The sequence below is a fragment of the Macaca thibetana genome, chromosome 6, assembly GCF_024542745.1.
Source record: "Macaca thibetana thibetana isolate TM-01 chromosome 6, ASM2454274v1, whole genome shotgun sequence".
NCBI lineage: Eukaryota > Metazoa > Chordata > Mammalia > Primates > Cercopithecidae > Macaca > Macaca thibetana.
Genome location: NC_065583.1, coordinates 48,957,447 through 48,978,629, shown reverse-complemented (window position 1 = coordinate 48,978,629; position 21,183 = coordinate 48,957,447). Strand labels below are relative to the sequence as shown.

The following is a 21,183-nucleotide window of genomic DNA, read 5'->3' as shown; positions in this document are numbered from 1 at the left end:
ATATGATGCCTGAATTCACTTCAAAATAATATAGGAAGGGAAGAAGTGGGTGAGAGTACATGAAACAAGATTAGCCATGAACTAATTGTTGGAGTTGGGAGTGTATGGGGGATCACTATACTATTCTATCTACTTTCATTTACATTTAAAATGTTCCATAATAAATAATAAACATACACAAGTAACAACTTAAAAATCATATGTAAATTATACCTTTTCACCTCAATTTTCATTCATTTATAAAATAAATGGATCACAAGAAAGAGTTATTCCTTAAGCAGCGTCCTGTTACTTACAGCAAGATCTACAAGATGGAGCTTCCCCATCCTGACATGCATGTTACCATCAATGCCTTTTTCACTGCATTCTATAGTAATTGTAAAGATGGCATGGGAACGGGAACTATGTTCATTCATATTAGTTGCACCAACAGAACCTTTAATAAATAAAGGAAATCCTTAAAAAGTGTGACAGAGAGTACCTTTAAAATTAATTAAACACCCCGAACAGTTTAAAATACTTAATTTTATCACAATCAAAAGCCAGAGAGCATGGCTAAACCATAAAGGCATGAGTGTGTACTTAGCCATTACATGAAATTTATCTTATACTTTGTTGATAACAAATGAATTTGTAAGGTTTCTCATACTAAAGACGTAACTTTAGCAAAAAATAATTTCAATCCCAAGTAATACTGCCTAAAAAGTAACTAACTTACACCCAAAAAAACCACATTAAGTAATTGGAAAAAGTATTGCTGATTTAGCTGTCTAAAGAGAATTATGCAAGCTGGTGTACTGTAGGAAGTAAAAAATAATAATAATAAAAAATAAATAATAGCTGGGCGAGAATTTTAGCTACTTGGGAGGCTGAGGCACAAGAATCACTTGAATCCAAGAGGTGGAGGTTGCAGTAAGCTGAGATTGCGCCACTGCACTCCAGCTTGGGTGATAGAGTAAGACTTTGTCTCAAAAAAAAAAAAAAAAAAAAAAAAAAAAAGAATTATGTTCTGGGCATATAAACCACAGGAACACTTGCGTGTATATGTTAGATAATACAACAATATTCAGTGCAGCATTAAAAAAAAAGGTAGATCTAAAGACATGGAAAAATGTCCATAACATATAAATTAAAAATAAAAGCAAGTTAGAAAAGAATACATAATCCTACTTCTGTAAAAAAAAAAAAAAAAAATCCATTCAAAATATGCAAAGTATTTGCATATGTGTAAATATATGAACACATTGTGTAAACAAAAAACGCTTTTTTACAATAGACCTGTATTAGCTTTTTTCTTAAATTCCAAAGTATTTTAAAAGCATTGTTAATTTTACTCAGTGCCAAAATTATCTTCCTACTATACATTCATGCAGAACTTTTCTACGCAAGCTTTGATTTTAGAATTGAAACATTAAAGCGGTAGTCTTTAATGAAGAGACCAAAAGTTCCCACTAACTACCTGAGAATTAAATTAATTTCATTCTATGAATGAAATATTATGTTAACAATTTTAATTTTAATAACCAATAATTAACATATTTCTGGTATTTAAATTTTTTTTAATAAAAGCATACAGAAAGTATAAAGTGAAAACTCCTGACATTCCTTTTCCCCAATTTTATTTCTCCTTCCCTAAGGGTAACCACTACTATCTGTCCTTTCATTTTGTATTTTATATACACACATGTAGACACAAACACACACACAGTGCCCAAATAAATATACAGTTTAACAATTTTTCACATATAAATAAATGGGGTAAGGCAGTACATACACACTGTTCTACAATTTGCTTTTTTCCCCCACTGACAAACGTACTTTGAAATTCTTCCAGGTCTGTACAGGCACATTTAACTGATTGGGTTTTTTTTGTTGTTTTGTTTGAGACAGGGTTTCACTCTGTCGCCTAGGTTGGAGTGCAGTGGCGCGATCTCGGCTCACTGCAACCTCCACCTCTCAGGTTCAAGTGATCCTCCAGCCTCAACCTCCTGAGTAGCTGAGATTTCAGGCGCACACCACCACGCCCAGTTAATTTTTGTATTTTTAGTAGGACAGGGTTTCACCAGGTTGGCCAGTCTGGTCTCAAACTCCTGGCCTCAAGTGATCCACCCACCTCGGCCACGCACAGTGCTAGGATTATAGGCATGAGCCACCATGCCCAGCCTGTTTTTTTTCTTGTTTTTTTTTTGAGACAGAGTCTTCCTCTGTTGCCCAGGCTGGAGTTCAGTGGTGCTATCTTGGCTCACTGCAACCTCTGCCTCCCAGGTTCAAGTGATTCTCCTGCCTCAGCATCCCAAGTAGCTTGGATTACAGGCATAAGCCACCACGTCTGGCTGATTTTTTTGTATTTTTAGTAGAGACGGGGTTTCTCCATGTTGCCCAGGCTGGTCTCAAACTCCTGAGCTCAGGAAATCTGCCCACCTTGGCCTCCCAGAGTGCTGGGATTACAGGTATGAGCCACCTCACTCAGCCTAACTCATTGTTTTTAACAGCTTTATTACAGTCTATGGTATTTTTGTGCCATCATTTACATAATCAGTGTTTTGTTGACGGTTATTTAGATTGTTACATCTGAAAATATCTTCCAGAATATGTCTAAAATTAGAAACACAGAGTCAAAAGGAATGTATTTTAAAATGTCAACAGATACTGTTAACATTGCCCTTCAAACAGGCTGCGCCAATTTATATTCCATCCTCAGTGCCCATTTCTTCAAAGTCTCACCAACCTACATATCCTTCATCCAATCTGATGGGTGAAACATCTCTCTCTCTCTCATTTTAGCATTTTCCTGATTACTTGTGAAGTTAAAGAGCCTTTCACATACTTATTGCTGTGTTTAGTTCTTCTACAAATAAAATACATATTTTTCGCTAATTTTTCTATTAAGATTTGGTCTTTTTCTATTAATTGGTTCACAAGAATATAATCAATTTTTGAAGTTTTTTTGATTTCCTTGGGTTTGATAGATCTATGGTCAAGTCGTAGAAACTTATAAAAATTTTTCATTTTTTCATTTCCTATTTCTCATCTTTTACCTCTAATCTTTTTTTTTCTTTTTTCTTTTGGTTGCTGTGTTGCCCAAGTTGGAGTGCAGTGGCGCGATCTCGGCTCACTGCAACCTCTGCCTCCCTGGTTAAAACGATTCTCCTGCCACAGCCTCCTGAGTAACTGGGATTACAGGCACCCACCACCACTCCCAGCTAATTTTTGTATTTTTGGTAGAGACGTTTCACCATGTTGGCCAGGCTGGTCTTAAACAAGTGATCCACCCACGTCAGCCTCCCAAAGTGCTGGGATTACAGGCGTAAGCCACCGCGCCCGGCCTTTTCACCTCTAATTTCTAATTGCTGTTAGCTGCATCACCAGTACTAGGTTTGAGGCATCTGTATAACATCGCTGAAGCTTCTTACTCTTTAGACTAAAAACTTGACACAATTACTAAAAAGAACGTAATTTTTTAATTTAAATTTTGTTTTTCTTGTCAACAAAAGGGAAGCATTATAGTGCCTACTTAATGCAGACTGCCGGCCTAGGTTTTTTGGGTTTCTTCCAGGTGTGTTTCTTTAGGACAGAGGCTCCCTATTGCCCAGGCTGGTCTCAAACTCCTGACCTCAAATGATCCTCCCAGTTCAGCCTCCTGAGTTGCTGGAATTACAGGCATGAGCCACCGTGCATGGCTATAGCTTAGGTGTGATCACTCACTCTATCACTTAGTAGTTATAGTACTTAGACAAGTTACTTAAACTAAGTCTCACTTTCTTCATTCATAAAGTAAGAATTTAATATCTTCATAGTCTCCTGTGAGGACTGAGACAGCATTCTTATAAAGCACTTAGCACAACACTCTCCACTAAGAGCTCAATAAACATTACCAATTTTACTATTATAGCTACCAAGAGACAGCTGTATAAGAGTTGCATAGATTGGCACTACTAAAAAGAAACAAAATTTTGCTTGGCATGGAAAATTATTTGTGCTATCTTTCATTCATATATGCTCCCTACACGGTAAATAATCAAAGTGGAATGGTTTTCAAGAAACCTAAAAATTTCAGTCTCTACAGGGCAAAGTGCCATACCAAATTTGCTTCTAAACCAGCATACTCAACACACAGAGGCTTAATCACAATTACACGTATACTATACTTACGATTTTTGTGGCCTAGTGTCATAATTCTATCCATATCATCAGCATTATTTACCACATAAGCTGATAAATCTTTGATATAAACTCCCACATCAGGTCTTTCTTTAACCTAAAAAAAAAAAATTAAGACTTCATACTATATCAATAACTCTCCCACAGTTATTTATTGAGGATCTCCTATGTGTTGGACACTCTACTAGACAGGGGGGATATAGCGATGAGTAAGACAGACACTGTTCCTACATGCATGGAGATGTCAGTCTATAGGAAGAACATACAAATGAAGAAGTATACACAAAAATTATTTTATTTCAATTGTGATGACATGAAGAAAAATACAGAAAAAGTACAGAACACTAAGCTAGTTAAGGAGATAGGATAAAATTCCCCAAGATGATGTTTAAGCTAAAATTTCTTTAAATAAAAAGGAGGTAGACAGTCAATTGAGGTAGGAGAAGAAGAAAATGTGCAAGAACCCTGAAATAAGAAAAAACTAGGCACTTAACAACAAACCGAAAAAGACAATGTGGTTGGAGAGAGCAGGAAACAGGGAAAAACAGGTGAGACATCTGGTTATACAGGAAGGCAGAGACAAGTTTAGAATAGTTTTTGGTCTTTATGGTAAGAATAATTTGGAGAATTTCAAGCAACTGAGGGAAATAATCAGATCTATGGTATCAATGTTAAAATATGATCTTTCTGTGAATTACCTTACGAGAATTTTTAACCAAATTTGAAAAAGGTATTTAGGATGGATTTACCTAAAATACAAGTGGCGTTGTATAAACAAAATTCACTTTGAAGGTTCAGAGTCACCTCTACAAACCAACAGAATGAAAAGTGAAAGTGGGGCAGAAGTCTGTGGCTGCCAGTGGGAAAAATCATTCCACGGGTAGGAAAACCTCATAGACATCAAAGACAAACGAAAATGTGATAAACAATTCCAGGAGAAAAAGTTATAAGCGCAGACACTCAACATTCCAGTTGTTGATTTTCAATGTTGTGTGTGTGTGTAAGCGCACCTTTTATAACAATTGATAAGATAAATTTAGAAATTAGGAAAAATCCTTTATCTGTCATGGGATATAAATTAAGCCCTAATTTTATTAGTAGTAAAAAAAAAAGTGTGATGATCTCTATAAACCAGTGGATTTTAGACCTTGCTCTGAAAAGCCCTAGAGGGTCCATGGTGGCACTGAGGGGGCCACTGTAGGAGTTCAGGGGTCTTCAGGCCCATAGAAGTTCTAAAGAGAAGGGCGCTTTCATGAATTTTACACATTGAGCTTCCACATAAGGTCTAGTTTGATGAAAGTGTTTAAATGCTTTACACCTTTTAAAAGGTTTGAAAACTATTGGTCTATATCAATACTTCTCAAAAAATCTGTGATAAGGGATGTATATATTTGTAATACGATAATTTTGTAAAATACAAAAATCATGCACTTGGATGCCATGGCCAATGTCAAATTGCTATGAAAGTTTTTAAGCAACTACTCTCAGTTTTTGTATTCATTCTCACTGCAGACTGAAAATGGACATTCTTCAAACTGATATCTGTCTGCAGACTCGTGGTCTTTTCCAGTCACTATATGATACTAATTCAAAATTCGATTAATAAGTATATTCAACTAATAACTGATTAAATATGAAAGATGAAGAAAGAAAATATAATTCCAAATCTGTGAAAGTTAAAAAACTGGATAGAAATGCTACCAAAGAATTTTTATCATAAAAAACATAGGAATTCAATATCTATGACAAACACAGTTTATAACAATGGATCTCAATGGAAACAGTTACCCTCTTGTCCTAGAATGTTTTAGAAATTTGCACAAGAGTTTCTGGTTCACTTGAGGACACTGTAGTATTGACAGGCAGGGACCAGGGATACTAAATATCCTGAAATAAGTGGGACAGTCTCACCCAATGAAGAACTGTCCCACACAATTTTGAATGTCCTACCAGATATTCACATGGTAAAAAAAAACTACTTATAATTATTTGAGTCTAGACCCAGATAATTATATCTGAGTCTGTCATATGTAACTTTATTTCACATATAAAGACAAAGTGCTTTTCCATATAGCAATAATAGGAGAACACAGAAAAACTGAGGAAAGAATTGTACTTTATTTTGCTCCAAACTCTACCAAGAGCTAGTCACTATTTTAAAAGACCATGTCATTGACAATAACACCAATCAAGGGGTTTAGATCAACAATACAACATACCTGTTGACACTGCATTTGAAGCTGTTACAATTTTGATTCTATATGCCTCTATTTTATTATGTCATCAAGTGTGGTCACATCTAAGCATTTACATACCTAAATTTATTTTTAATTACTTGTATTCTCCTTTATATTACGGTAGGGTAGTATATGAATTTTTTAAAAGTATGTGTATAGGTAGATTTTATTAATGTCACTTATGAATTTTATTTCAGGACAGTCAAAAGAGCATTACAAAATGTACGTTATTTAGAAAGGAGCACTGGGTCTAACAGAGTTGAGAACCATTGACAAGAATCTTCCTGAGAATAAATCTGATCTATAATTACTGGTACAAAAATGGAAATGTTCTTTCCAAATGATTTTTTCCTAGAATTTGCATAAGACAACAAATTTTTTAGGACATGAAAGCACAGAATTAATCAGAACTAAAGTTGAAAACTAGCAACAAAGAAATTTGTTTCTATATTTGCTATATAAATGGTATCAGAGAATAAGGCTTCATGAAGGTCCAACAAGCACAAACAATCCTTAACACTGTAATACATTGCTCCAAAAACTCCGTTTATGCAGTAAACTCAAAAAGAAAAAAAAGCTAATATTTATTATTTTATGTCAGGCATTGATTTAAACACTTTGATCTGTTAATGTTGGTAATAATCCTATGAAGTAGATACCATTATTATTTCCATTTTTATGGCCAAACCAAGGCTCACAGATATTAAGTAACTTGTTCAAGATCAAAGCCAGAATTCAAGCTAAGATGGTAGACTGCTAGAATCACCTTCTTAATCCTAGATGATACTGCCATTCACTTGCTATGTGACCTTGAGCAAGTCAAGAAACCCCTCTAAATTTCAGTTTCCACATCACTGAAATCGAACTGCTGGGAAGATTAAATGAAATTAATTATTTACTACTACCAACAACTATCAATTACTGCACTGGATGCCTATATCATATTACAAGAGCTCAGCAACGCTGGCTGCTGTTCTACACATGCTCTATACTATCCTACAATGGCAGCTACTGCTGTTCTACATGTTACTCTACATACGTTATTCTCCTCTATTTTACTGGTGATGCAATCCATCTAAAATTCCAGGATTAACCTTTTCCTTGCTGTATGTCTCCCATCTTAAAATACTAAAGTATGCAGCAATATCAAATTTACCAATCATTTACCACCTGACTCAGCAATCCTGCTTCAGTAATTTATCCCCAGATATGTCTGCAGATGTACGACATTATATATGTACTAGGTTATTTAAAATATAAAAAGCAACTTCTGTTTAAAAAAAGAAGGGGGACCTTAATTTAGTAAACATTCTACTGCTTTGGAAAAAGTACTCCACCAATTTCAATTATCCTTACCTCTAACCTTTGTGTCTGATCCTTGCCCAAAAGGTCACGAACTTCTTCATTATATATTTCCAAATAAGACACTCGAACCAAAAATCTATAAATAAAACATCATTTTTAAAAAGTCGAGGAGAGTGGAATATTTGTAAGAGCCGTTTTAAAACATGTTTATAAAATTTATACCTATGTGCCTTTTCTGTGTTTGTACTTCTCAATACTAGAAAATAAAAGAATTTCCTTTTACCTTGTATCACCCTCTGCTTTTGCAATATGACCAAATATGTGAGCAAATGAATTGGGAATTATTCCTCTAAGTTCAGGAACAGCTCGAACACCTTCCATGGTAAAAGTTTTGCCTGTTCCAGTTTGTCCATATGCAAAAATAGTCCCTGAAAATGATGAAGAGAATCAGTTACTTCTTAAAAGTCTAATGCTACAGAACAATAGCTCTTAAAATTAATTCCTTTGACACTGTGATGTAATTTCTTCCCTGGATTCAAAATTTATTCTCACAGAAGTTTCACCTTTATTATCAACAATTACACTGTGTAGTCTGTACCACATGCACAAAGCACTGTTACAGCACCAGAGTCAATGAGAGATATCCCTAATAATTAATAAAAAGCATCCCAAGTCCTAAATGCAAAAATCTTCCAATATATCTAATTATGAGACATTTCTTATCATGTGTATATAAAGTACTTATTGTGGACATTAAACTGGAGAAGGTATTATAAGCACAGCAAAAGAATACAGGCTCTAGAGTGGAAAGACCTGTCTCAAATCACATCTGCCACTTTTTAGCCACTGACCTTGGACAAGTTATCTACCCAGAGACTGTCTCCTCAACGGTAAAATGGGGATAAGAAAACTCGCCACTGATAGTAAGAACCAAATGAGACAATTTCCTTCAAGTAACCAACACAACATCTCATAGAAAGTATCAGTAAAATGATAGCTTTTTTTCTTAGTCCTAAAATAAGTGTATTTTTAAACAATTGTTTTAAAGTAACAACTGTAAGAAACAGAGTTAACAAAAAGATGACAATACAATTATTACAGGTAATTACAGATAAAATCTCAACTTTCTAAATACCTAAATTCATTCATTCAACAAATATTTACCATACCTGAGTTTGGCATTGTGCTAGGCACTAGAGACAGAATGACAAGACAAACGCAATCCTTAATCTTATGATGTGTATACTCTTGGGTTTATCATGATAATGAGTATTCAGAATGAGAAACACGGAGTTCAAGATGGGAGTCAGGGACATCAACTGGGCAGAGGAATTGTAGTGGGAAAAAGGGAGAGAGGGTCAGGGAAGACTTTCCAGAAGAGGTAAGGTTTAGATCTGAAATACAAGTAAGAATCAGATAGGAACAGTGTGGACAGTAAGAGGCAAGAAAAAGAATGGAAATTTTGAGGACTGAAATGAGACAAGAATGGAAGAAACAGAGATAGAAAGGGAAGGTGGATACAGGCAGAGCTAGAGAAACTGACAATGCCATAATCACACAGTGTAATAAGGACCATATTAAACTTTTTAGACCTTATCCTAAAAGCAACATGAAGCCATAAAATGATTTTTCAATCAAAGGAGTGACATCATGATCACTATGGCTATACTGTGGATGAAGAATTGGAGAAAAGCAAGGGTAGATGTGGGGAAACAGAGGGCTGGAGTAGTTGGCCAGGACACAGTATAGTAAGAGAAGATAGCCTTGGATGTGATGGCATATATGAAAATGGTTCCTCAACTATTACTACTCTATTCAGTTAACCTCAACTTTTCTCAGACTTTTTTTTGTGAAAATAATCATAACATACTTTTCAGACTTTTCTGTGAAAATAAATGAATCATACCAGAAGCCATTTTTTACACACGGGAATAAAAAAGTCTCAATTTTTTCAAACTGACTAAATATTTCAAACTCTGCTATTAGGAATATAACACTACACTCAAAGAAGTGGAAAATATGAACTCAGAGACTGCATTTCAGAATAGACACATTAAATTATTAAATAAAAAATAAAGCTTATTTTTTATTTAATAATTTAATGTGTCTATTCAGTAAGGACAACAGCTGTCACTTACTGATAATTTGCTATGTGCTAGGCCATGTACTTTACTTTTTTTTTTTTTTTTTAAGAGATGAGGTCTTGCCCTGTCACTCAGACTAGAGTGCAGTGGCATGATCATAGCTCACTGCAACCTCAAACTCCTGGGCTCAAGAGAATCCTCCTGCCTCAGCCTCCTGAGTAGCTGGGATTACAGCTGTACCTCCCAGTTATGTTTGCATTCTTATTTAACTTCCATCCCAATCCTAAGAGATAGGCACTATTTATTATTATTATTATTATTTAAAAATAATAAACAATGGCCAGGCGGGGTGGCTCATGCCTATAATCCCAGAATTTTGGGAGGCCAAGGAGGGTGGATCACTTGAGGTCAGGAGTTTGAGACCAGCCTGGCCAACACGGTGAATCCCCACCTCTACTAAAAATACAAAAATTAGCCAGGTGTGGTGGCGCACGCCTGTAGTCCCAGCTACTTGGGAAGGTGAAACACAAGAATTGCTTGACCCTGGGAGGCAAAGGCTGCAGTGAGCCAAGATTGCACCATTGCACTCTAGCCAGTACCACTGCACTCTAGTCAGGGCGACAGAGTGAGACTCTGTCTCAAAAAATACAGTAAATAAATAAATAAAAACAATAAACTATATTCTGGGCTGGGTGCCGTGGCTCATGCTACAGTCCCAGCACTTTGAGAGGCTGAGGTAAGAGAATTACCTGAGCCCAGCCTAGGCAACCCAGTGAGACCCCATCTCTACAAAAAATTTTAAAAATTAGCCAGGTGTGCATAAAAAGGAACGAAATAATGGCACTGGCAGCAATCCGGCTGGGACTAGAAACTATTATTCTAAGTGAAGTAACTCAGGAATGGAAAACCAGACATCGTATATTCTCACTTACAAGTGGGAGCTAAGCTAGGAGGATGCAAAGGCGTAAGAATGATACAATGGACTTTAGGAACTCAGGGGAAAGAGTGGGAGGGGGGTGAGAGATAAAAGACTACACACTGGGTACAGTGTACACTGCTTGGGTGATGGGTGCACCAAAATCTCAGAAACAACCACTAAAGAACTTATTCATGTAACTAAACACCCCCTGTTCCCAAAAACTTAATTGAAATTAAAACTAAATTAAAAAAAAAAAATTAGCCAGGCAAGGTAGGATGCACCTGTAGCTACTGGGAAGGCTGAAGCTACTGGGAAGGCTGAAGCCAGAGAATCACTTGAGCCCAGGAGGTTGAGGCTGCAATGAACTGTGACAGTGCCACTGCACTCCAGCCTGGGTGACAGGGTAAGACCTTGTCTTGAAAAAAACAAAAACAAAAAACAACAACTAAAAGAAAAACTATATTCTGGGTCATAAAACAAGTCCTAATAAATTTAAAAAGGTTCAAGGCACATAAAGTTGTTCTCTAACTAAACTGAGATTAAGTTAGAAATCAATAACCGAAAATCTCCAGAGAATCTAAAAATATTTGGAAACTAACACATTTCTAAATAACCTAGGATCAAAGAAGAAATCAGGAGGTAAAATAGTATTTTGAACTACATGAAAATGAAAACACAGTATGTCAAAATCTGTAGGATGACACTAAAACAGCACTCAGTGGCAATCTATAGCATTAAACTCCCATATTAGGAAAAAAGGTCTCAAAACAATGGCCTCAGCTTCCACTTTAAGTAGAAAGAAAAGAGGAAAGTAAGCCCAAAGTAAGTAAGAGAAAAAAAAAAAAAAAAAAGATCAGAGCAGAAATAGATGAAATAGGAAACATAAAAACAGAAAGAAAAATTAATAAAACCAAAAGCTGGTTCTCTGAGAAGACTGATAAGATTGATAAACCTCTAGTCAGACTAATCAGGAAAAAAAGAAAATACTAAGTTACCAATATCAAGAATGAGAAAAGTTATACCAGTACGTTCAACATACTAAAAGAATAATAAGGGAATAGTATAAACAACTTTTTGCCAACGAATTTGACAACTTAGATGAAACAGACTAATTCTGTGAAAGACAAGCTACCAAACCTCACTTAAGAAAAAACTGACCAGGCACAGTGGCTCACGCCTATAATCCCAGCACTCTGGGAGGCCAAGGCAGGCGGATCACCTGAGGTCAGTAGTTTGAGACCAGCCTGACCAATATGGTGAAACCTGTCCCTACTAAAAATACAAAAATTAGCCAGGCATGGTGGCGTGTGCCTGTAATCCCAGCTACCCACGTGGCTGAGGCAGGAGAATCGCTGGAACCCGGGGAAGGAGAGGCTGCAGTGAGGCGAGACTGCGCCACTGCACTCCAGCCTGGGCAACAGAGCAAGACTCCGTCTCAAAAAAAAAAAAAAAAAAAAAAAAAAAAAAAATAGATAACCTGGCCAGGCATGGTAGCTCACGCCTGTAATCCCAGTGACTTGCAAGACTGAGATGGGAGGACTGGTTGAGTCCAGGAGTTCAAGACCAGCTTAGGAAACATAGTTTCTTATCTCTACCAAAAAAATAAAAAATAAAAATAAAATTAGCTGGGCATGGTGTGGTGGCACACACATATAGTCCCACCTACTCAGGGGGCTGAAGTGGGAGAATTGCTTGAGCCCGGGAGGTAGAGGCTACAGGGAGCCACAATCACACCACTGCACTCCAGCCTGGGCGATAGAGACCCTGTTTCAAGAAAAAAATAATAATAATAGAAAAAAATTAGCCAGGCATGGTAGCACACACCTGTAGTCTCAGTTATTGGGGAGGCTGAGGTGGGAGGATTGCTTAAGCCCAGGAAGTGGAGGTTGCAGGGAGCTGTGATTGTGCCACTGTACTCCAGCCTGGGTAACAGAGTGAGACCCTGACTAAAAAAGGAAAAGAAAAAATACATAATCTGAATAGTCTTGTCTATTAAAGAAATTGAATCAATAGTCGAAAACCTTCCCACAAAGAAAACTTCAAGCCCAGATGGCTTTACTGATGAATTCTACCAAACATTTAAGAAATAATACCACTTCTAAACAAATTCTTCTAGAAAACTGAAAAGAAGGGGATACTTTCTAACTCATTCTATGAAACTAGCATTATCACAATACCCAAACCAGAAAAAGGCATTAGAAGGAAACTACATACTTGCATCCCTCATGAACATGGATGCCAAATTTTTTTTAATTTAGCAAATAAATCTAACAATATATGAACAGAACAATGCATCATGACCAAGTAGCAAAGCTAGTTTCACATTCAAAAATCAATCAATGTCATTTACCATATTAACAAACCTTTAAAAAAAAGATTATTTCAATAGGTGCAGAAAAAAATGATATTTGACAAAATCCAATATACAATCCAAAAACTCTCAGCAAACTAAGAACAGAAGGGAACTTCCTCAAACTTACAAAGGATATCTGTTAAAATCTACAGACATCATCATACTGGTGAAAGAATGAATGCAGTTTCCCTAAGGTCAGGAACAAGACCAAAATGTCCACTCTCACCATTTCTAGTCAACATTTACTGGAGGTTCTAGTCTCCAGGTGCTATCAGGTAACAAAAATAAATTTAAGGAAACTGGAAAGGACAAAGTAAAAACTGTCTTTACTTGCAAACGACATTTTTTTTTTTTTTTTTGAGACAGGTTTGCTCTGTTGCCCAGGCTGGAGTGCAGTGGCGCGATCTCGGCTCACTGCAAGCTCCGCCTCCTGGGCTCACACCATTCTCCTGCCTCAGCCTCCCGAGTAGCTGGGACTACAGGCGCCCGCCACCACACCCGGCTAATTTTTTGTATTTTGTTTAGTAGAGATGGGGTTTTACCGTGTTAGCCAGGATGGTCTTGATCTCCTGACCTCGTGATCCTCCTGCCTCGGCCTCCCAAAGTGCTGGGATTACAGGCGTGAGCCACCGCACCCGGCCCATTTTTTTTGTGTTTGTTTTGAGAGAGTCTCGCCCTGTCGCCCAGGCTGGAGTGCAGTAGCGTGATCTTGGCTTACTGCAACCTCCGCCTCCAGGGTTCAAGTGATTTTCCTGTCCCAGCCTCCCAAGTAGCTGGGATTACAGGCATGTGCCACCATGCCTGGCTAATTTTTTTTATTTTTAGTAGAGACAGGGTTTCACCATGTTGGTCAGGCTGGTCTTGAACTCCTGACCTCGTGATCCGCCTGACTTGGCCTCCAATGTGCTGGGATTACAGGCGTGAGCCACTGTGCCTGGCCAACATATTCTTACATGGAGAAAATCCTACAAAATTTACAAAAAATCCAAAACATAAAAAAAGTACTAGAATTAATAAGCAAGTTTAGCAAAGTTGCAGGATACAAGGTCAATATACAAAAATCAATTGTGGGTACTAAGAGGGCAGTCATCAAAAAGATAATAACAAGTGCTGGCAAAGATGTGAAGAAATCAGAAACCTCACACATTGCTGATGGGAAGAGAAAATGGTGTAGCTACTGTAGAAAAGTTTGGCAGCTCCTCAAAACGTTAAAGAGTTACCATGTGACCCAGTAATTCCACTCTTAGGTATATACCCAAGAGAAACTAAACATATTTTCACACAAAAATCTGTAAAAGAATGTTCAAAGTAACATTATCTGTAATAGCTAAAAAGCAGAAACAACAAATGTTCATCAACTAATAAATGGATAAACAAAATATGATATATCTATACAATATTATTCAGACATAAAAAGTAATGAATTGCTGGCCATGTGCAGTGGCTCACACCTGTAATTCCAGCACTTTGGGAGGCCGAGGCAGGTGGATCACAAGGTCAGGAGTTCGAGACCAGCCTGGCCAATATAGTGAAACCCCCATCTCTACTAAAAATACAAAAATTAGCTGGGCATGGTGGCGGGCACCTGTAGCCCCAGCTACTCGGGAGGCTGAGGCAGGAGAATCACTTGAACCCAGGAGGCAGAGGTTGCAGTGAGCCAAGATCACACCACTGCAATCCAGCTTGGGTGACAGAGCAAGACTCCGTTGCAAGAAAAAAAAAAAAAAAAAAGACCAGGTGCGGTGGCTCACGCCTATAATCCCAGCACTTTGGGAGGCCAAGGTGGGCAGATCACGAGGTCAGGAGATCAAGACCATTCTGGCTAACACTGTGAAACCCCGTCTCTACTAAAAACACAAAAAATTAGCCGGGTGTATTGGCGGGCGCCTGTAGTCCCAGCTACTTGGGAGGCTGACGCAGGAGAATGGCGTGAGCCCAGGAGGCGGAGATTGCGCCACTGTACTCCAGCCTGGTCGACAGAGTGAGACTTGTTTCAAAAAAAAAAAAAAAAAAAGAAGGAATTGCTGATACACGTTTATATGTTACAATACAGATGAAGCTTGAAAACACTGTAAGTGAAATAAGTTATTCACAAAAGGCCACATAGCATATAACTCCATTTACAGAAAATGTCTAGAACAGGCAAACTCATAGAATAGATATAGACAGCAAATTAGTAGTTGCTGGGTTGGGGGAAGGGAGGTGGTAATGGATTGGGAGTGACTGCTAATGGATACAGGGTTTCTTTTTGGAGTGATAGAAATGTTCTGGAAACAGACAGTGGTGACAGCTGCACAACATTGTAAATGAACTAAAAACCTATGAACCGTAAAATCATAAATTTGATATTTGAATTTTATCACAAAAGCTACCTAAAGAAATCAAGTTCATCTCTATATATTAGTAACGTACAATCCAAAATTGAAATTATGAAAGCAATCCTATTCACAATAACATCAAAAAAATACTTAGGAATAAATTAATCAAAACAAGTACAAGACTTGTACACTAAAAGCTACAAAATACAGATGAGAGAAATTAAGACATAAATAAATGGAGAGAAGCTGGACATGGTAGCTGACATGGGAAATCACAGTGCTTTGAAAGTCCTCAGCAGGAGATTCCTTGAGCCTAGGAGTTCGAGACCTGAGTGAGCAACACAACAAGACTTAGTTTTTACAAAAACAAAAAAATTAGCCAGGTGTGGTGGTGCACAGCTGTAGTTCTCGTTACTTAGGAGGCAGAAGGGAGAAGATAGCTTCAGCCCAGGAGTTCAAGGCTACAGTAAGCTATGACCGCACCACTGCACTCCTGCCTGGGCAACAGAGCAAGACCCTGTCCATAATTAATTAATGTTTCAACGTTTTAAATGGAGAGAAGTATCATGTTCATGGACTGGAAGACTCAATATTGTCAGAATGACAATTCAACACAATCCCTATGAAAATCCTAGTAGGATAAACTTCAAAAACATTATTTGATGTGAAAGAAAAGATAAACAAGGTGACATATGACATTTCAAGAAAAGGCAAAATTACAGTGACAGAAAGCAGATCAATGGTTGCTTGGGGGTGGGTCTGCAAACGGACATAAAGGAACTTTTGGGGATGACAATGGTGTTCTAAAGCTGGATTGTGATGATGGTTTCATAACTGTATACATTTACTACACTCATCAAACTGTACAGTTGCAATAGGTGAATTTACGGCACGTTAATTATGTCTCAATAAGGGTGTTTTTTAAAAAAGTAAATATTCACTTACCATTGTAGCCTTCAAGTACAGAATCAATAATAGGTCTTGCAGTTAAGTTATAAACATCAAGTTGTTTACTCTCTGGTCCAAAAACAGTATCAAAAGTAAATGTCTTCGGAGGTTCATTGGAAGAATCAGTCTTATGTACAGTGATAGTTCCCCTCATCTCATCCACACTGACAGCCTGTTTGTAGCACATTGATTTCTCTCTCTCATTGAGGGGCCGGCACCTAACAACAACCTTCACATTATCGCAGCTTTCTGGCTTCTCTGATTTATTGATCTGTTGGAGATAATATTTACAAATAACGAAAAGAACATTTATTTTTACCCTCAACAGATTAAATGTATAAATTTTAAAAGGCTACTTTGCCACCTCAGTGCCTCGCACACATTAAACACTTCGTAAGTATTTGTTAAATGCAATTAAAGATCTTACATATAAGTGAAAAGTTTATTAAAAGATATAAAAAGGAAAATAGTTTCTTTTAAAACATAAAAGGGAGAGAAAATCTAGTTTACATTTGTGGCAAAGGCTGTACAAGCAGAAACTGAACCAATATATTCTAGATTGTCTTTCTGCACAAAAGTCTCTGACCCAGGGTTTCCTGCCTATAGAAAAACACATGTGACTATGGTTAACAACTTTAACTCAAGAATATAGTAGGACCTCTGTTTCCCCCTGAGACTTTAGTTTTATCCCCTATCATGCATCTGTAAAATGGTTTTTATTATGTAATATATCCATATATGCCTTCTCTACAGAAGACAACAATAAGATAAAGACAGAAATGAAAGTCTAATGGCAAAGAAAAATGCCTTATATTACCTAACCTTATGAGCATTTGTGCATGTAAAGTTTCCATTTCTGAATGTTTTTTTCTTATTTTTGAGACAGAGTCTCACTCTGTCACCCAGGCTGGAGTGCAGTGGCATGATCTCGGCTCACTGCAACCTCTGCCTCCCAGGCTCAAGCGATTCTGCTGCCTCAGCCTTCCCAGTAGCTGGGATTACAGGCGTCCATCACCATGCCCAGCTAATTTTTGTATTTTTAGTAGAGATGAGGTTTCATTTTGTTGGCCAGGCTGGTCTCAAACTCCTGACCTCAAGTGATCCACCCATCTCGGCCTCCCAAAGTGCTGAGATTACAGGCGTGAAACACCGCACCCAGCTATTTCTGAAATTTTATGATTAAGAAAATATAATGAAACACAATCCTATTATTGAAGTGAAAAGGACAGTTTAGTTGAACAGATACTTGTTAAATTCCTACTGTTTCAGATTCTCTTCTAAGCATTAAAGAGAAACAAATATAAGCCATTGTCATTGACTTTGACATTGTCACTGACAAGTAACAGATTATATCAGTACAATACACTTCTATCTATCTCTGCCTTCATCACACTAGTCTAAATTACCATCATCTTGGCCCTGGATTACTGCCTCCTAACTATATTCCTGAATCTAATTAGATTGCCCTACTGCCTATTCTCCAAATAGCAGTCAGTGTCAACACAAATCTAATCATGTCACTCTCCTACTTAAAAATTCTTCAGTGGTTTCCCATAGATCTCAGGACAAAAACCAGAATCCTTAAGGTGGACTGTAAGGTCTGGCTTCCACCCATGTCTGCTTCTCTAGGCTTATTTCACAAGATATTCTGCCTGACTCATCCATGCCACAGCCACACTGAGCTTCTTGGCCTTTTCTTGTCACCAGGCTCCTCACCACTGGCCTTTCCAGGTGCTGTTTCTTCTACCTAGAACCATCTTCAGTGGCCTCTTCATTTAGCTAACATCTACTTATCCTTCAGAACTCAACAGCCACTTCACCTGGGAAGACTTCCTGACTAGGTCAAATACTCTTATAGGCTCAGAAAGCACCTGCTCTCCCCTTCCTGGACACGAATTTTACTTTTGCTTGTTCCTTATTTGATTAACGTCTTTCTGTCTACACTGGAGGTTGCAAACAGGTAGTCAAGAGGCTGAATTCAGCCCACAAATTTCTTTTGTTTGGTTCATAGTATTTAAAGAGCTTCTGAATTAGTTGCTAAAATTAAGAAATTTCACAAAAATGATTTCTAAAGTCTCTTCTTGGGAGGAAAAAAAAATGACCTGTTATCATCTGCAGACCATCAATCTTACATGGCAATACTTTCCAATTCACCAGAATCTACTTCTCTCTATTGTAGGACACCCACTCACTTCATTCATTAAGGTTTTGTGTCTTATTTCTGCAAATACGTATGATTTTCACCTCTGCCCAAGAAGGCAAGCCTCTCTCTTTCCAGGTTCAAGAACCTGACTGGTTTTGCTCAATGTTGTATCTTCAAGGCCTAGCACGTGGTTGGCGCCCAGTATTTATTGAATTAAAAACTTGAAAGCAGTGAACAGGTACAAATATAGAGCGTTTAATCTTAAATGTCAAGCACTGTCCTTCTAGTCTCCTGTGCATTATTTCACGCGGATAACAACCCCATGAGGTAAAGTTTACTTGGGCACTAAGGACCCAGACAGATTAAATAATTATGCCAGGCTTCACAACCACTAAATAAGCGGCCATGGCTCAATTTTCCTCCATGACCCCTAACAAGGGGTCTTACAAGGCCCCATTATTAAGTTCACGATAACAATCTGTGAAATCCTGGAAGATAAACATAACACCGCCACACACACAAAGACACCTACAGGTTTCATTCTGCATCATAAGCTAAAGCGCCACAAGAGAAATGACAGCTCCAGGCTAGGAGAGTCGGAGTCTGGGGCTCGGAATAGGGGCAGGCAGCCTTCGCTCCGCTGCCTCCCTGAGCTTGCTCCGAGGCGCAAAGGCCTAACGAGGTGTGGAGCATCCAAAGAGACCCTCCGTGGCCACCCCCAGACGCCCCGCTCAGCAGGCAGGGCTGCGAGCCAGAGAGCAACCTCCAGCCCAGCGCCTTTTTGATAAGCGGCGCAGGCCCCACGGGACGCAGCAGCGACGAGGGCGGCAGGGCCTGCCCCCAGGCCCCTCTCGAGGCCGGCCGGACGTCCGCGGCCCCGGGGCTGACTAGCCAGGCTCTCCAACCACCTCCGCCGCACGACCGAGCCTGCCCCGCCCCACCCAGGCAGCCAGCCTGCTCCGCGCCTCCATGGCAACGGCCGCGCCCCCGGGCCAGGCCGCGAGGATGAGAAGAAACCCCAGAGGCGAAGCGACTCTCCTCACCGGCATCTTGGCTCCCTCCCGTGCCCGGCGGACGTCCCCGCCCGGGGTACAGCGCAACGACACCGGGTGCGCAGAAAGGCTGGCCAAAGACTACCGAAGCACCTCGTTAGCGCTCTCGAGACTGCGGCTTCCCGGGCGAGAGCGCCCAGTGCGCAGCCGCATTCCGAGCTCGCCCCGCCCCAAGCCCAGTCTCAGACTCTCATGGCCCTTGAATTACGCCTGCGCGGAGGCTTTCCGAGTCCATCTCCTAGGACTCCAGACAGAGGCCGCGCGTGCGCAATGCTGCCATTCTGCTGCGCTAGAAATGTGGCCCGCACTGAGGCGGAGATAACCTGGCAGCCCCGGGTTGGGAGGAGTAGCAGCTCTTAGGCCCGTCTGCTGGTCCTTGCAATACCCGGAATGTTAAAATCAGTAATAGCAATTGCACATTTTCTCTCATCCGAAGAGTTAAAGACCTCACCTACCTGACCTCGCTTGATTGCTAACTTCCTCATGACCGGTCTTACCATTAGAAAGTGAGCTCTTAAGGAGGTGGTTTAGTATTTTCACACGTATCTCCAGAGCCTACACAGAGCCTGGCACAGAGTGGGATTTTTATACGTGTTGGTCAAAGAACCAATGATCCGTCCATCCTCTTTCCAGTCCACTTGAATGTGTAATGGGTATTTCAAGTTATTCATGTCCAGAATTGAAATCTTGATCCCCCATCAGTCGCCCCACTACCCCACTCCACCCCCATTAAAAAATTAAAAAGGGCTCCCTCTCATTCTTCCCAGACTTCCTTCGTCTCAATATGTGGGAGCTTAATTCCGACAACTGCTCAGGTCAAAACTGCAAGCTCTTTCATGTGTATGAATAGTGTATCTTTAAATACAGCCTGTTGTATCTGTCTTCGTAGTGGAACCATTTGGCCACTTCTCCCACCACCATCGTCTCTCACATGCATTACTACAGTCGCTTAGAACTGGTTTCCTTGATTGTGTCCTTGTCCCCTTTCAGTGTGCTGGACAAGAGCCAGAGTGCTGGTGCTAAAACATGAATCAGATCTTCTCTTTTCTCTGCTCAAAACCCTCCATTGATTTCCCATCTTACAAAGCTAAAGCCACAAGCCCTACAATCCTCCCTCTTGCTTCTTCTGCACCAGCCCCACCTGGCCTCCTTGTATCATCCAACATTCCCGTCGTGCTTCCATCTTAGCATGCAAGGGCTGTGAGCTTGCAGTAGGAACTGAGGAAAATAATGATAAGGCATTTTACATAGTGCCAGTGTACTGTTCTACATGCTTTCTTTTTTAAATTCATTTAATCCACACAATAACCTTTTGAAATAGATACTATTTATTATTATTTTACAGATAAAGTAATGGCGGCACAGGACCATTAAATAACTTTTCCAAGGTCATACATTCAAACAATGACAGAGCCCAGGTCCAAACCCAGGCAGCCTAGAAAGTTCTTTCCCTAAATAACCACCTGACCCACTCACCTCCTCCAGAAAGTCTTTGTTCACATAATCCCAGTGAATCCAAATATGATTTCCTTATTTAAAACTCCAACCTTCAGCCCCAACTCTTCTTTTTTTCCCTGCCTACTTTATATTTCTCCATAGTACCTATCACCATTCAATATTTTATATATGTACACACATACAAGCTTTACTGAGATATAATTTA

At 39.1% G+C, this 21,183-nt stretch overlaps 1 protein-coding gene across 3 annotated transcripts in view; it reads right to left on the bottom strand.

Moving 5' to 3' along the window:
• The window catches only part of KIF3A (kinesin family member 3A), a 44,227-nt gene extending 24,535 nt beyond the window's left edge, over positions 1-19,692 (bottom strand). For all 3 annotated transcript variants that reach the window (XM_050792778.1, XM_050792779.1, XM_050792777.1), the window contains exons 1-6: positions 19,512-19,692; positions 16,323-16,596; positions 7,987-8,131; positions 7,755-7,839; positions 4,153-4,258; positions 297-436 (exon numbers count right to left, since the gene is read on the bottom strand). In XM_050792778.1, coding sequence (XP_050648735.1) covers positions 297-436; positions 4,153-4,258; positions 7,755-7,839; positions 7,987-8,131; positions 16,323-16,596; positions 19,512-19,517 — 756 coding nt within the window. In that variant the 5' untranslated portion in view covers positions 19,518-19,692. The remainder of the gene's footprint in view (positions 1-296; positions 437-4,152; positions 4,259-7,754; positions 7,840-7,986; positions 8,132-16,322; positions 16,597-19,511) is intronic.
• Between the last annotated feature and the right edge of the window lie 1,491 nt (positions 19,693-21,183).